Here is a 15,709-nt window from a genome sequence, read left to right on the forward strand (position 1 = left end):
GTTTTGATGATGAAGTCCCACCTTATATTGTACTTTAAAAATTTCTGGTCTTCTCTCAATGTGTATATATAGTAGTGGGAAGTGAATCATTACATAATATTTTATGTTGTGAAAATAAAAGGCAAATTAATTTGGGGAGGATATTTGGCTTACTCCTCCCACCCTTCAAAACCATTTAATCCAGGACATTATGTATCCCAATTTTAAATAAGTAAGCTAAGTATGGCTCTTTGTCTTTATAGCTCATACCTTATGCTTTCTACTTCCAAGTATACAGTGACCCATGAAATGGCACTATGTTTTATAAAGTGTGAATATGTTCCATTTCCATATATAGATTTTCCTGGCCTTGAGTGCGATGCTCCATCCTGGAGGCTTCAGCACTGGACTGAAATGCATCAAATTGAGCCATGGGACCTGCCATACTACATGATGCACTCACAATGCTCCATCTCCCTGATCACTCAACGAACCCAGGAATGACAAAGTCATCTCACTCAGGTTGATGGGGCAAATCTGCCAACTTTTTATATACTAAATGTTTAAATGGAGCTATTTATTACTCTATCTCACAAAAAATGCCAGGTGTTTTCATCGTGAAGACAGAAAGTATTTTATCAAGAACTTTGGGAGGCTGGAATCTGTGTGTTTTTCATCTCTGTTATTGTTGTTATTCTTTTTGACATTACAACTGACAGACATTGGATAATGAAACAAAACAAAACAAAACACCAGAATCTCTCACTTCTGGTTCAATTGTAGCTGGCTACTGTTCATTCTCTGATACCATCAATTCTATTACTCACGCAACAGGAACATTTTTACCTATACAATTACACTGACACCAAAGTAACATTACAGGTATGCAGGAAACTGTGTCTTGTCCTGCAATGAGCTTAATAATAAAATGCATTATTTTAGCTCATTCATTCCATGAAGACATACTTCTTTTTCTCTACATGAAGGTATTTTTAGCAAACACTGTTCTTTTCCTCTTTCTATTTCCCTCCCCAACCCCAAGATTTCACAATTTACTGGGAATCTATTTCCTCTCACTGGCTTTCAGGGAAAGCAAAATTAAAGCATATGTTTTTTGACAAGAGTAAGGCCAGTGTTCCTTTCTGACCTCTCATCATCAACATGCCTTTTATCCCAGGTACTTGGGAGCTAGAAGAAGGATTGTGGCTCAAGGCAAGCCATTCTATCATGACAATTTGTACTCATAAATTGACATATTTAGTTGAAAATCTTTATATAACTATATAACAATTATTTAAATTTTTATAAAGAAACATTATCTGAAAAATAAACTAAAAGTATAAAAAAGACTGTGAGTATGGCCTGTGTTGTAGCATGCTTGCAAGATGTCCCCAACTCAATTCCTAGTCCACCTCCCTGCCAAAAAAAAAAAAGTACTTCAATGATGATAATATCACTGAGTGCTTCAATGAACATTAAATACCATTATCTTAGCTCAATTAATCTGAACAACCTTGTGGAATTTTAATTAAGTAAATTGACTAAGGTCAATGTAGGATGCTCATATTTAATCGGATTGTTTGAAGACTTACATACAGTATTATTAAAATTTCATTAAGTCCCTAGCCTAATTAGCAATGAGAAGTAATTAGGGTTAACATCCCTCCCTCTCCATCTTTCCATTTCTATCTACCTCACTCTCAATCTCTCTGTCTCTGTGTGTGTGTGTGTGTGTGTGTGTGTTTGTGTGTGTGTGTGTGTGTGTGTGTTCTGTGTGTCTGTGTTAGGAGAACATCTGTATGCTTAACTTTAAAAATTTAGGTGAAGTTTAGCAAAACTGGAAGTTACTCTTGTTATACTTTACAGTCTCACGTATATAAAATTTCAAATAAATACAAATATGCATGTGAAATATACTATAAAATTCTGGCAATATTGTATTTTTAAATCCCAATATTTGAGTAAACTGGTGTTGTTAAAGAACCTTTTTAAAAACTGTTGTTCAATAACAGACCCGGAATATCAAAAACAGTCCTTAGCAAGAAGAACAGTGCTGGAGAAGTATCAGTACCAAACTTCAAAATCATACTAAGTGAAGTGAGCCAGACCCAAAGAAACATAGACTCTACGGTTTCCCTCATTAGTAATAATCAGTATATATCTGGGATAGTCCTAGAAGATGATCAATAGCTCAATAGCTGTGTACATATGATCACAGAAGATGAAGCTAAGCAAAATGAACTCTAATATGGAAACAAGTGTTCTATCATTGTTGTTGTTATTTTTAAAGCACTATGTGAAGTTATTTCTTTTTTTGTTTGCTTATCTTCCCTATGGGTTAGCCCCTATAGTCAGTGTATTTGATTTTGGTATCCTGAGTATTGTACATATGTTTTCCTGAGTCAGGGAAGGGAAGGGGAACATCAAAGTGATAAGACAAAGGACAAAGTGTGAACCAATACAACAGCAATACTTACAAGACAATATGTAAACTAACTGTACAACTTGCAAGAGGAAGGATTGGGGAGGAAGGAATGTGGGAGGAAAATGAGGGAGGAGATAACAAGTTTGACAAGAACTGTACTCATTACCTTATATATGAAGCTGTAACCCCTCTGTACATCAGCTTGAAAATAAAAAGGTTAAAAAGATGCAGCTGCCCCCCCCAAAAAAAAAAACCTCTTGTTGAAAGTAATAATGAGTTACAAGAGGAAATCCAGGGCATTTTTTGAGCACTGACTCAATTTTTCCTATGTAAATAGGTCTCTAAAGAGGTAATGATAATTCATTTAGTAGATGTCCGTCTCAATTCCTATTCCTTTTCCTAAGGAATGAACCGATTATGTTCATGTCATGTAGATTTCTCCTGTCACAGTTCAATTCTAAAATCTTTTAGAAAGAGAGATTCAAGTTCAAGCATGCTACATCTTCTTACCATAATTCACAATAATAATAGTTTATAGTATTTGAAATATATCTTACTTTACCCCTAAGTTATACTTTTATATGCAGTCTAATATTTCATGTATCTTTAAAAAAATTTTATTGTCAAACTGATGTACAGAGAGGTTACAGTTTCATACATTAGGCATTGGATACATTTCTTGTACTGTTTGTTACCTCCTCTCTCATTGCCCCTCCACTTCCCCTTTACCCTCCCCCCCCACAATGACTTGTTCAGTTCATTTACACCAAACAGTTTTGCAAGTATTGCTTTTGTAGTCATTTGTCTTTTTTACCCTGTGTCTCTCGATTTTGGTATTCCCTTTCAGTTTTCTAGTTCTAATACCAGTATACATGGTTTCCAATGTACTCAGATAAGATAGAGTTAGTGCAGGTACACCACTGGTAGGGGATACAAGAAGATCATCAATAATAGAAGCTACGGTTACACATAGCACGTTGAAAGTAGTTACAGTGATATAACAATCATTTCCATAACATGGAGTGTCTTTTATTAAACTGAAAGTTTAGGACATAGTAAATTTCTCAGGACTGAAATTTTTTCAGATAAAAGAAGTGCTCAGGCTGTTAATGTGGCTTAGTGGTAGGGTGCTTGAGTAGCATGCATGAAGCCCTGGGTTTGATTCGTCAGTACCACATAAACAGAAAAAGCCAGAAGTGGTGTTGTGGCTCAAGAGGTAGAATGCTGGCCTTGAGCAAAAAGCAGCCAGGGAAAGTGCTCAGGCCCTGAGTCCAAGCAGCATGAGTGGCCAAAAAAAAAAAAAAAAAAAAAAAAAAAAAAAAAAAAAGGAGTTCTCATGTCTGTATAAACTATTAAAAACATTTTCGTATTTCACCACAACTCTGTGAAATTATTGCAGGACTTATGTGAGATGAAATGCTGTTTTCCATGTTCATATATGATTCCATTGAATAATGGATACATTTTGTTCAGGTGTTACAATAACTACCAATAAGTTGAGAAAACACAACTTGTGCAATTTGATATAGTATGCCCCCAAACATCACAAGTAATGTAAAATTAAAGATTAGGACAGAAAGCACATTTTTGGGTTAATCAGAGCAGGTCATATTTGCTAACATGTATCATGTTATGTAATGTATATTTTCTTAAAGCATAGGATAAATATCAGCTTCTCCCATTCTATACTTCTCAAACCTTATTAGTTCTCTTTACCCAGGTCTATTTTACTACCGAATTCCAGAAAGTTTTATGGGACACTACCTCCATGCCACACTGTGCCAGAGCCTGGGTTGCAACAACACCAACCTTGTAGAAACCACATTGAGAACAAAAGGTCAAGTTGGCTATTCATAATTTTCAAAGCATTTTATCTTTGAGAGTGTTTTCAAAACTACGTGGCTCACTGATGTTTGCACACCAGCATTAGGCAGGATGCAGCCTGGCTGCACTATTTCTCTCATAGGCAGTTTGTTTCCCTTAACTGAACTTCTATGACTTTCCTTATAACCAAAGTGGCTTCCATGGAAGAATCAGAGCCCTTCACCATGATGCTCACAATAAAACTATTCAGTTGCTTTAGTTCTAAGAGCAGGAACACAAGTTGCACTGAATTAGACAGAAGAACAAATGTTACTTTCCTATGTTTCCAGGAAAAGCAGAGGTGTTAGGAATGAGTCGGCAGAATGCATTGGATGCCCCCAGAATATGTTCTGCCTACTTTTCTACTTTTTTTCTGAGCCTTGACTTCATTAGTTCCTCTTGCTTTTTCCCACCAGTCCCGAGCATGACAACAATGACTCTTAGCTTACATGCTTTGAGCATCGTAAAGAAATAGGTTTCATTTTACCTTGAAAATTCATGAGGATGGACTAAGGTGCTGCGCTTACCACTATAGACCAAAGCTTGCCCTAGCCCATCCTGGTGACCCACCTCTACTGTGGTTGGGGTGGCATCTCCAGATATGGCCACTAAGGAAATCTCACAAGTAGATCCATTATCCTATCTTTAAGCATAGCATATTGCCATATGTGTTCTCCTTTCCTAGCTGTGCTACCTGGACATGTATCTAAGCATACATCTATTGATAAACTTGATTCTCCTGTCAAATATTTTTCCCTCTTATCTACTGCAATTCTTCATCAACTTTTCTGAATTCTTTATTTTACCGACCAGTTAATATTTTCCTTTCTCTAATTTTTTTATATCTTATTTTCTGACCGGTAACAAACTTGCATCCTATTTGAAGGCAAGAATGAGGCCAGTCAAAGTCATTGCATTTATTAGTGCACTGCAGGAAAGATATACAGAAACTGAAGAAGACAGAAACATAACACCATAGTTCAAAATGCAGAAACTACATGCTTACCTAGCATTTGTATGATTTAAAAAGAGTCAAAACTTGGGGCTGGGAATATGGCCTAATGGCAAGAGTGCTTGCTTCCTACACATGAAGCTCTGGCTTCAATTCCCCAGCACCACATATATGGAAAACGGCCAGAAGGGGCTCTGTGGCTCAGGTGGCAGAGTGCTAGCCTTGAGCAGGAAGAAGCCAGGGATGGTGCTCAGGCCCTGAGTCCAAGGCCCAGGACTGGCCAAAAAAAAAAAAAAAAAAAAAAAAAGAGTCAAAACTACTCATGTCAGCTCAAGAAAACTTATTTGATCTTTCAAACACATTTGTTGTCTGATGCGTTATTTGCATTTATCCATTAACTAACATGCTTATAATAAATGCACAATGTGATACACATCCCACAATTCTGCTTCTCTTTGTTTGTTTAAAGCACATGGTTTAGTCTCTGAAGGTCAAGTATCAAGAACAAAAACAAAAGCATCCTTGATCTTACACATGTCAGATGTTTAATAAATGCTTTCACCTAAAAGTATTCAGTTATACAATGAATGCACGCACTTTAGTAATAACTTGAAAATACCTTTTGGTCATCACTTGTCCAACATGACTCTTGACACAGAAGACTTTTCGTGTCTGAATGCCCACGCCACAGGTTGCTTCTCCATTCCAGCCAATGGTTGCGTTCAGTGCTGTTACCAATGTGTTTTCAGAACAAGGACCCCAAGGCGATGTCTCCCAGTAGAGCTGCACACAGGAATGGTCATTGCATAAACGGTACTCTTGGAGGGCCTGACTATGAGGACATGGTTTTCCACCTGCCAAAAAATTAGAATAAAGTAGAAAACATAATTGCTGATGTTGTTCTTGTTCTTTTTGTGTGTGCTTGCATACTTGTGTGCATGTATGTGTGTGTGTGTGTGTTTGCTATCTTAATGGCCCTCAGAACTGCCACACTGAATAACTCTTCCCCTTCTAAGAGCAAGTATTTCTGTCCTGAGCCACAAAGTGAGGATAATACATTATACTCCTCTTTCCCAAAGAACAGGTAGGAATTCACAAAATAGAGAGTATTCAGTTAATTGGCCCTGATACCCACATGTGGAGCACACATCCCAAATAAATACACTTTTCTTTTACTATTATTATACCTAAAAAAAGTCAGTTCAACAGAATAGCCCATAATATTGAAATGATATTACATTGAAGCACACATACTGTCAAAACTCCCTTTTCTTAGAAAGGCATCGTGTTTCTCAGAGAGCCATTTAAGCTGCCTATTTCCCACCAAGCAGTATAGTCTGCAATTTGAGAAATCCAGTAGTATCTGCTAAAGTTTGGCAGGAAGGAGCTCATCCTTAAACTCTGAAATAGCATCTGTCAATGTGCTATCTGCTAGCAGGGAAACCAGCCAGATGTGTATCCTTACACTCTGGGGTGAATCAGATAATCAAATTTCATTACTGCCTCTCCTTTCACATTTTTATACCAATGTAAGAAGAGGTGTTTTTCAAAAGTATTGATCTTCCATGAAATAATGTTTTATTCAACAGGTCAAATGCCCAAGATTTGTAACCTTAATTTGTAATTCTTCTCAATTTCTGTTCCAATTAAATATAACTGACTTTTCCCCTACTAGAAATACAAAAGATAAGAGGGGAAGCAACTGTACTTTAAGATTATGAACATCTACCTTCATTTTGACCCTGTCCCCATTTCTCAGGATCACAGAACACGATCTTGTTTAAGAAGTTCCTCACAGCCAGTGTCCTCACTATCTTGCTGTTCAAATGGGGCAAAAGGCAGAGGAAGCCAGGGGAGGACATGAAAGGACTACAGTGTGTATCTGGGGACAGAGACCATCTCAGTAAGTGACAGGTGCAGTTGCTCCTCTCATTTGTTCTGATGTCACAATTAGCATTCCCAGTGTACTTTTTACCTTCTTCAAAGCCGTCTTCACAGCTTTCATGTTCTCTCCCTGACTCCAGGATGCCAACATGACAGATCAGAGACCAGGGGCCATGGATCAGCTAGCTTGCTGGTGGTGTTGGCAGGTTTTGGTCGAGAAGCCATGTCTCCTGATTCCTAATTTAGAACTCCTTTTTAGTAGATGATCCAATTATGTTTCCAATTGTCCCAGCTATGTGAATCAATGTATGTGCCAATCAAACTTTGCTATCATCTCTAAGGAATGTAATCAATAATATTCAGTTGGTTGATAGGGACCAAATGTAAGTATGAGCTCAAACATGTGAGTATGTGAACACAAGAGAGATAAAATAGAGGAGTAAGGAGGAAATAATGCTGTTAATTTGGTTTCCAAAAATAGTGAAATCATCAATAGGTACCTTCTCAGTTACTTATGGAAATAGTGAGAATGGTCATAGAACTATTGAATCCAGAGGAATTTTCTCTCACCTTCTCCTGCCAATGCCAAGATATATCTTGACCTAGTCTGCTTCCCATCCGAGTTTTTATTTGAACAAGACTGGGAACAAGATGACCACACTGCCCACTCGCTGACTACGCAGTCCATTCGGCAAGGAATTTCACAAACCACCCTTTCTGGAGGAGGAGGTACTGGGCAGAAGCTCCCTGATACATCTTCTCCTGAAACGAACCAGTTCAACACAGATTCTGATTAATGCAAAATCAAGGCCAGTACAAGGAACATTTAGGTTCACCGCATGCTCAATTAGTTCAGTTTAGCTCAGAAAACATCACCCATTGTCTAAATCGATGTAGTACAAAGAATGATGGCTACTGCAGCTATCTATAACGTTTATGTCAAGAACAACTGCCAAGACATAATTTGGCATTTAAGGGTAGATTCCACTGTAAAATTCCTATTTGTCATCCTTTATAGGGACAACATTGGCTTCTTGTGAAACAGTGTAGCCATCGATGGCTGGCAATAACCATGACTAGTGATCACAATGAATAATGTATTAACAACCAAGTATAACAAGTATACACTTTTCCTCAAAATAGAGGTCACAGTGGCCTGCAAACCACAAATTACACTGGACATTACAAGCCACACTACAAAGAGAAATGTTGCCATTCTGCTTTTTCGATGTTGCTTTCATCTTTAAGGATGTAACCCTCAGATGAATTTTTCCTCCTTGTGCCTGGAGGTAAATAATCCAAAACTAAAATTCAATGGGCCTGTAATAGAAATTACATAATATATTGATACAAATTTAAAAGCTAACCAAAAGTTTGTCCTAAGACAGTTGGTCCTTTTTGAACAATTTAATGAACTCATAAACCAAAACACAAGTACTCGAAGACATGGAAAATATCAAGATTTATCTATTTGGCTATTGTCATAGTATTTTTTAAGTACTATGAGGAATCTTCTGATATCATATTATGAAACAAGGTTTTCAGAAAATAAATGAGGGGTAATGTTTAACAACTAACTGATGATAAGGGATAGTATGATCATTTTCAACTTGCTTTTACATCCAAAAGGTTAAAATGATTTCTAAAAATAAATTCTTAATGTTATTTATTTGCTCTTATTACAATTCTTTAGAGAAAATAAGTCATTTTGTATTATTCCCCATTCTTCACAACCACCTCATAAAAACAGAGAACAGAAAGAATAGAGATGTCATTTATTATTTGAAATGACAACATAAAATGTGGGATGGAAACTATTGGAGAAAAACATTTTTGTCTGAATTACTTCAAAACATTGGAAGTCTGATGTTATGATCTGTCTGACACACACAGAAAATTAACTGGGAGCTAGCATGTATTGAACATCTCCTTGGTGCCAGACTGTGTTGAGCAAGCCACACTAAGGCTTAGCATAATAGATGGCATCCCCATAAAAAGCTTTTAGAGACTGGATGATTTTCTCTGCTTACAGATATGGAGTCAGAGGCTCAGAGATTAACACTGACTCATAGTTATAGACCAGTGTTGGAAGTCACATGAAATTCTGTTGCTCCCGAACTTCCATTTTCCCATTAGCCATGCTGTATCTAATGCCAAGGAAATGGATATTCTTTCTTCTGAGAAAGTAAAGCAAGCTGACAGTCAGCAAGAATGCTGGAAGGCGAAGAAAGTGCAAGAATGATATCTGCATTCATATTTGTAAATGAAGGCAGGCTCATTGCCCTTGAGGTACAAATAAAACTTTTCAAGCATATTATGAGAAGTAATAGAGATTCTAGCAGATAATCAAGCTGAAAGACTGGTTCCAATCAATAATTCCCTTTTCAGTTTCAATCTGTTTTCAAGTTGTACCCACACTATGCACACCTCCACCTATACACACCAAGAGAACATAGAGGCAATGAGTTCCTTTCTACTGATAAAGCAGGCAAGCCCAACCTGATCTATCACTTAGTATTTTAAAATAAAAATTAACTCCAATACTTGTGAATATTGTTAGCATAATTTTTACTCAAACCTCTGTAAAGCAATTCCTTGCAAAAAATATTTTCAAGAGATAAGATAAATTAGTAGGAGTCTTATAAGAAAAATGAGTGTTGTAGGAGTTGAGAAGTCTTGTGTTAAATATAGAAAAATTGGTCTCATTACTGAAGAACTTAGTGTTGAAATGTAAATAGGCATTGGAAATTTTCTGGGAGGGATGTGGGTGTTTTCTCATAATGTTTTATCAATGACCATACTTAATTAAGGAATATCTTGAAAGAATTAGGATTTAATATTATGCTTGAAGACAAACATATTTTTAGCTCTTGCTAGTGGTTCAAGCCTGTATCATAGCTACTCAGGAACTGAGAGCTGCAGGATTTTTCCCCTTTCAAAATGGGAAGAAAAAGTCGTGAGACTTCATTTCCAATTAACAAGTACAATGCTAGCAAGAAACATAGCGAGAGTACCAACCAAACAAGCCAGCTGAACAAAGTGCAAGGCCCTGAGTTCAAGCTTGTATTACCAAAAAATTATTATAAGATTATAAACTATTATTTTCTGTGCACATACTAGGCCCAATATATATGATGGGATAAAAGTAGCTTAGGTTATTTTACCTCCTATTAGAGCTCATGGTTACTGATACAAGTAAGCTATAAACACATTAAAAAATAATGAGGAGTCTAAAAGTAAATGGCAAGTTGCAAATGTGTGGCTCAGGTAAAAAAGAAAACACCGCAGTAACTTGTGAAACTACTATTGAATAATGGCATGATATGCTTTCAGAGGACCCAGACAAAAGCTGAGACAGGAGTAAACAGAATGAGCATCTCAGGCAAGAGAAGATACAAAAAAGGTATACTGTGGGAAAAACAGAGCAATTGGAAAGCAATTGCTCCTCTCATGAGGAGAAGGGAAATTCCACACTGGAAGGTTTAACATCAAATTCTGGAAGACCTCGAAGAATACAAGTTTGGATTTATCTGCCTTCTCAAGTTCCTACTTGTTTGCATTTTGCATGACCTAAATTAAGTGTCCTCTCCAGTTGTCACACATTCAGAGCCTTCTGCATCTACTTCAGAAGCTCCAATATTTGCAAAATCTAAGCTTTCTCATAAACTGATATGTCCCTAACCCCATGGCAGTTAAATGTCAAAACTACCACAAACATTTTGATAGTTTATCTCGTAAGGGTAATTCAGGATTGTGAGCACACAGAATAGTTTCCTGATGAAAGCCAAACTAACAGTCATAAGCAGAGTACGATTCTCATGTTTTGTTTTGTAAAAGAAATCATGACAAAGAAAAGCCATACAGCAAATTCTACCTGCGATGTATTCTAACAAGACACAGGTTAAGTACTAAGAAGTGAAATCATAAGCACGTATGCTCTTGAGGAGATCACTCAACTTCAGAGAACTCAATTACCTTATTGTAATAATAACTTTCACTCTTCAGGGATGTCTAAAGATCAAAGATCACTTATATGACATATCTATTGTCAGCTAACAAATGGAGGGTGCTCAATATGTTAAAACCTTAAAGTGTATAAAACGATGCCTACCAACATAGCCCAAGGATGTTCTTTATGAGAAAAATTCTGATATTTATGTCAGAACTATGAAAAGCACTAGTTTTTCCAGTTAGATAGGATATAAATAACTATCACCATTGTGTTCATAGGCTTACATAAATACAAAGCATATTTATAATTATCCAGATCACCCGATTGATTTGGCTGGGAAATCAAAACCATTTATAAGCCAAAATAAAGCAGCTGTGCTTTAAAAACCTTTTCTGTCTGTCTATGATAGTATAACTATGTTCCCATTTTCTATACAAAATATGCCACATGAGAAGCACTTATGCTTTCCAGTTTTGATTTCTGGTACGGATCAATGAGACCTACTGAAATCTTAAGCTGGCATGGAAAATAAAGCAGCACATGAGACAGGAGCTTAACCATTAAAAGTGATTATTCACAAGTTTGGATACTCTAATGCCTAATAAAGTAGAAGATATTTAAGAGGGAAATTGGATTCATCATTCAAGAAGACTCTATAAAATTATTCTGAATCCTCACCAGACTTCTTGAGATCGATAATAACATTCTTTGCTCTCTCAGGAAGGAGTAGACTTGTATAAACTAATTGAGATTATAGGAATATTGGATACTACTTCAACCTTTTCACTTAAGCTCTTCAGAAATAATTCAATCTGATGGAATTTATATAACAGAATTATTTAACTATTTACTTTTATTAATTTAAAATGTTTTCAGTGCTGGGATTTGAACCCAAGGTTTCTATTTAAGTCACTCTGTAGTCCTTTTGCATTCAGTTCATTTGTCAGATAAAGGTCTTTCACTAAAACTTATCTGCACCGGCCTCAGACTGACCTCCCTATTTCCACCTTCAGACAAAGTAAAATTACAGATATGCATTACCACATCAGCTCCAAAAAATAATTTTAAATAAATATTCAGCAGTCTTTAGAATAGTACCAATGGGGAAGAGTCACCACCTCTATCTAATTACGAAATACTTTCATTGCTCCAAATTAAAGCCATATATGAATTTATCTCCCCATTACTTCCACTCTTCAGTCCCTGGAAACTACTAATTTACATTTGGTTTTGATTGACTTACCAATTTCAAGTAGTGACCAAATAAATTTCATTAATATATTTTGAGTGTGATTCTGGTGGCTCACACCTGTAATCTTAGCTACTCAGGAGGCTGAGATCTGAGGATCAGGGTTGAAAAACAACCTTAGCAGGAGAGACTGTGAGACTCTTGTCTCCAATTAACCATCTGAAAACTAGAAGTGATAGAGCTCTAGCCTTGAGCTGAAGAGCTCGGGGACAGCACCCAGGCCCAGAGTTTAAGCCCCACGACTGACTATGTGCATATATGTGTGTGTGTGTGTGTGTGTGTGTGTGTGTGTGTGTGTGTATGTAGAGAGAAAGAAAAAACAGATGCACATTGTAGCGTGTTCGAGTACCTCATTTTATTTTATGACTCACATTCTATGTATAACTAGAATTTATTTATCTGTTAACATGTTGATAGATATTAATACTTTATCATATTTTGAAATATTCTTAATAGTGTTACTATAAACACGAATGTAATTGTACTTTTCTGAGTATTTGATTTTAGTTATTTTTTATTTATGCTTATAAGTGAAACTCCAAGATTATATTCGTAACACAATATCAGTTGCTGTGATTCTAGGGACAAGGCCACAGAAAGCCAGATGGCCAATCCCTGGCTAAAGTGCACATTTCTACTTATTCTAATGCCTGCCTTTTCCCTGCTAAAATCAAGGTACTCAGACCAGAGAAAAATGCTTGAAGATACAAGTACACTCAGTTTTTGTGTGTGTGTGTGTGTTTTTTTCTTTTTGGCCAGTCCTGGGCTTTAAACTCAGGGCCTGAGCACTGTCCCTGGCTTCTTTTTGCTCAAGGCTAGCACTCTGCCACTTGAGCCACAGCGCCACTTCTGGCCGTTTTCTGTATATGTGGTGCTGGGGAATTGAACCCAGGGCTTCATGTATACAAGGCAAGCACTCTTGCCACTCGGCCATATCCCCAGCCCAGTACACTCAGTTTTTAATTTTTCTTATTTTTTATTGTTCATTGGTAATTTGCAGCACTGAGGATTCTTGCATGCTAGGCAAGTGACCTAATACTGAGCTATTACCATTCCTTTGTACATTTTTCAGCTATTGGCTTGCGCATGGCAAGTTTGAGGCTAGCTTCTTATTTGTGAATTTTATTCCCGAATAGCTGAAATTACAGCTTCTTATTTGTGAATTTTCTTCCCGAATAGCTGAAATTACAAGTGTATATCATCATACATAACTTCAATGTTCCTTAAAATATTTTATTCTTTTTCAAATGTACAAACTACTTAAAATGTAAATTGTAGGCTTTCTGTAGCCATTAATCAAGCAGAATTTAGTGCCTTTTTATGAATTATGTCTTCCGGGAGGTGGGTAGATGCTCTACCACTGTAGTCCCACCTCCAGTCACTTTTACACTGGTTATTTTTAAGTAGAGTTTTTCCTTATGTGTGTTTAGCCAGCCTGGGCATAATCCAAGCTTGTTCTTCCCTTACAGGTAGGATAACTGTACACACCACTTTGAATAGCTGTTGGTTGAGATGGAGTCTAACAAACTTCTATCTAGTGGGTCAGCCTTGATCCATAATCTCTATATCTACCTTCCCACAAAAATAGGACTATAGGAATGAGTTATCATTCTTATCTTTAAGTCATTATTTTAAAACTGAACACAGATTCAATTATCAGAAATCAGAATGCCTACATCAGATGAATTTAATCCTTACATAATCTCTATCCAATACCCTGTGACATTCTTTGTTTTATGACCATTATGGAACTAGAGCCTAATATTATGGGCTTCCATTTCCTCTTGAATAAATATCCTACTCTGTAATTTTTAGATTCTGACCATAGGTTATAAATATCCTGAAAATAAAAGCAAAAATAGCAAAGATTTGAACACAAAGAAAAATAAATCCAGGCATACACAAATCTACAGTAAAGGCATGCATGGTGACACAAAACAATAATCCATATGAAATAGGAGGATTACAAGTTCCAAAACAGAATTGGCTATGTAGTGAGATTCTGTCTAGAAACCAAAGTAAGCCAAATACACAAATGAAAGAGCTCAGTTCAGCAATATGATTTAAAAGTAGACTAGCATTGTATTATTATATAAACTTCAAACTGCCTTAACTCTTCAAAAAATAATGCACATTTGGTACATTATTGATATTTCATCTTGTGTACTATTAATCCTATCTAGTGAAAATAATGAAAGTTATCAAAACTATTCTACATGTCATAAAATGTTATATCCTATTTAAATCTCAGAAAATAATGCCAATAAATGATTAAATGCTTGCCAACAGCTAAGTAAGATAGCATCCAGAAGAGAAGAAATTCAGCAGACTCCATATGAGTTTAATTATCTCATCTTTTGAATCTAAATGGTACTCCCTCAAAAGCAAGTTGCCTCTGGACACTTGTGGACTATGATTCTAATCAACCAAGAAAGTATTTGTATTTCAGTCCATAAAATATGGGACAAAGCTAAGGGCAAAACAAAATCCTACTCATAGCATCCTAATGCTGCTAGCAATGTGATTAATAAATTCAGAAATGCATATCTATGTGCCTTGTTCATGTATATCGGAAGAGAAATGTACGGTTTTATTGAATATCTGTATTAACATCATTAGTCTGGCACTGTTATTACACCTGAGGCACAGAGAAGCTGGGCCCCTTGCTCATTGTTTCTTACTTATACATCTAGTAAGTATCTGAGCTGAGATTGAGAAACAAATCTATGATCTTACAAGCTTTATCTTATCCACTTATTATATTGCCTTTTGCTTTATATATTGAATATGGCTTTCTCTTTGTATCCTTTTAATGTCAAACGGTAGGGAAGGATTATACACTGTTCACTATTTCATTACTAGTTAAGTTAGAATCAGAAGGAATAAGACCAAAAGAGTGGGAAGTTTAGAATAATACCACAGGAAGGAATAAAATAAGTCAAAATCCCAACAGATCTGAAACTGTACAAAATGAAGAAATAAAGGAGTGATGTAGGCAAGGACACAAAGGAGAATGGTAAAGTAGTGACACAAAGCACAAACAGTACCATTGATAATACAAAAGTAACACAAACTCAGATAAAAATATAGTAAAGATGCAGGAATATTCAAAGAGAAATCACTGAAGCTTTGGCTGGCCTCTAACCACAATCCTCAGATTTTAGCCTCCAGGGTAGTTAGGATTAGAGGCATGAGCCACTACTGCCTGGCAAACAGAATGCATCATGAACAGTTTCACCTTTTTCATCGTTTTCCCACATCTTTCCCAATCCCACCATATTTCTGAGTCTCTTTGAACTCTATGACTGAATTCTTTCTACCTTCCTCTCTTCTTCTGTCTCCCACCTCCTCCTTGATCCTACATAATACCTTTTTAAGTACCTGTTTACTGGTATTTATTTTGCT

The 15,709-nt window shown here is 36.4% G+C and overlaps 1 protein-coding gene across 1 annotated transcript in view; it reads right to left on the reverse strand.

Annotated features, from left to right (window-relative positions):
- The window catches only part of Thsd7b (thrombospondin type 1 domain containing 7B), an 873,729-nt gene that overhangs the window by 402,462 nt on the left and 455,558 nt on the right, over positions 1-15,709 (reverse strand). The window contains exons 8-9 of the mRNA XM_048345548.1: positions 7,674-7,865; positions 5,839-6,073 (exon numbers count right to left, since the gene is read on the reverse strand). Of these exons, the coding sequence (XP_048201505.1) occupies positions 5,839-6,073; positions 7,674-7,865 (427 nt within the window). The remainder of the gene's footprint in view (positions 1-5,838; positions 6,074-7,673; positions 7,866-15,709) is intronic.

The sequence above is a fragment of the Perognathus longimembris genome, chromosome 4, assembly GCF_023159225.1.
Source record: "Perognathus longimembris pacificus isolate PPM17 chromosome 4, ASM2315922v1, whole genome shotgun sequence".
Lineage (NCBI taxonomy): Eukaryota > Metazoa > Chordata > Mammalia > Rodentia > Heteromyidae > Perognathus > Perognathus longimembris.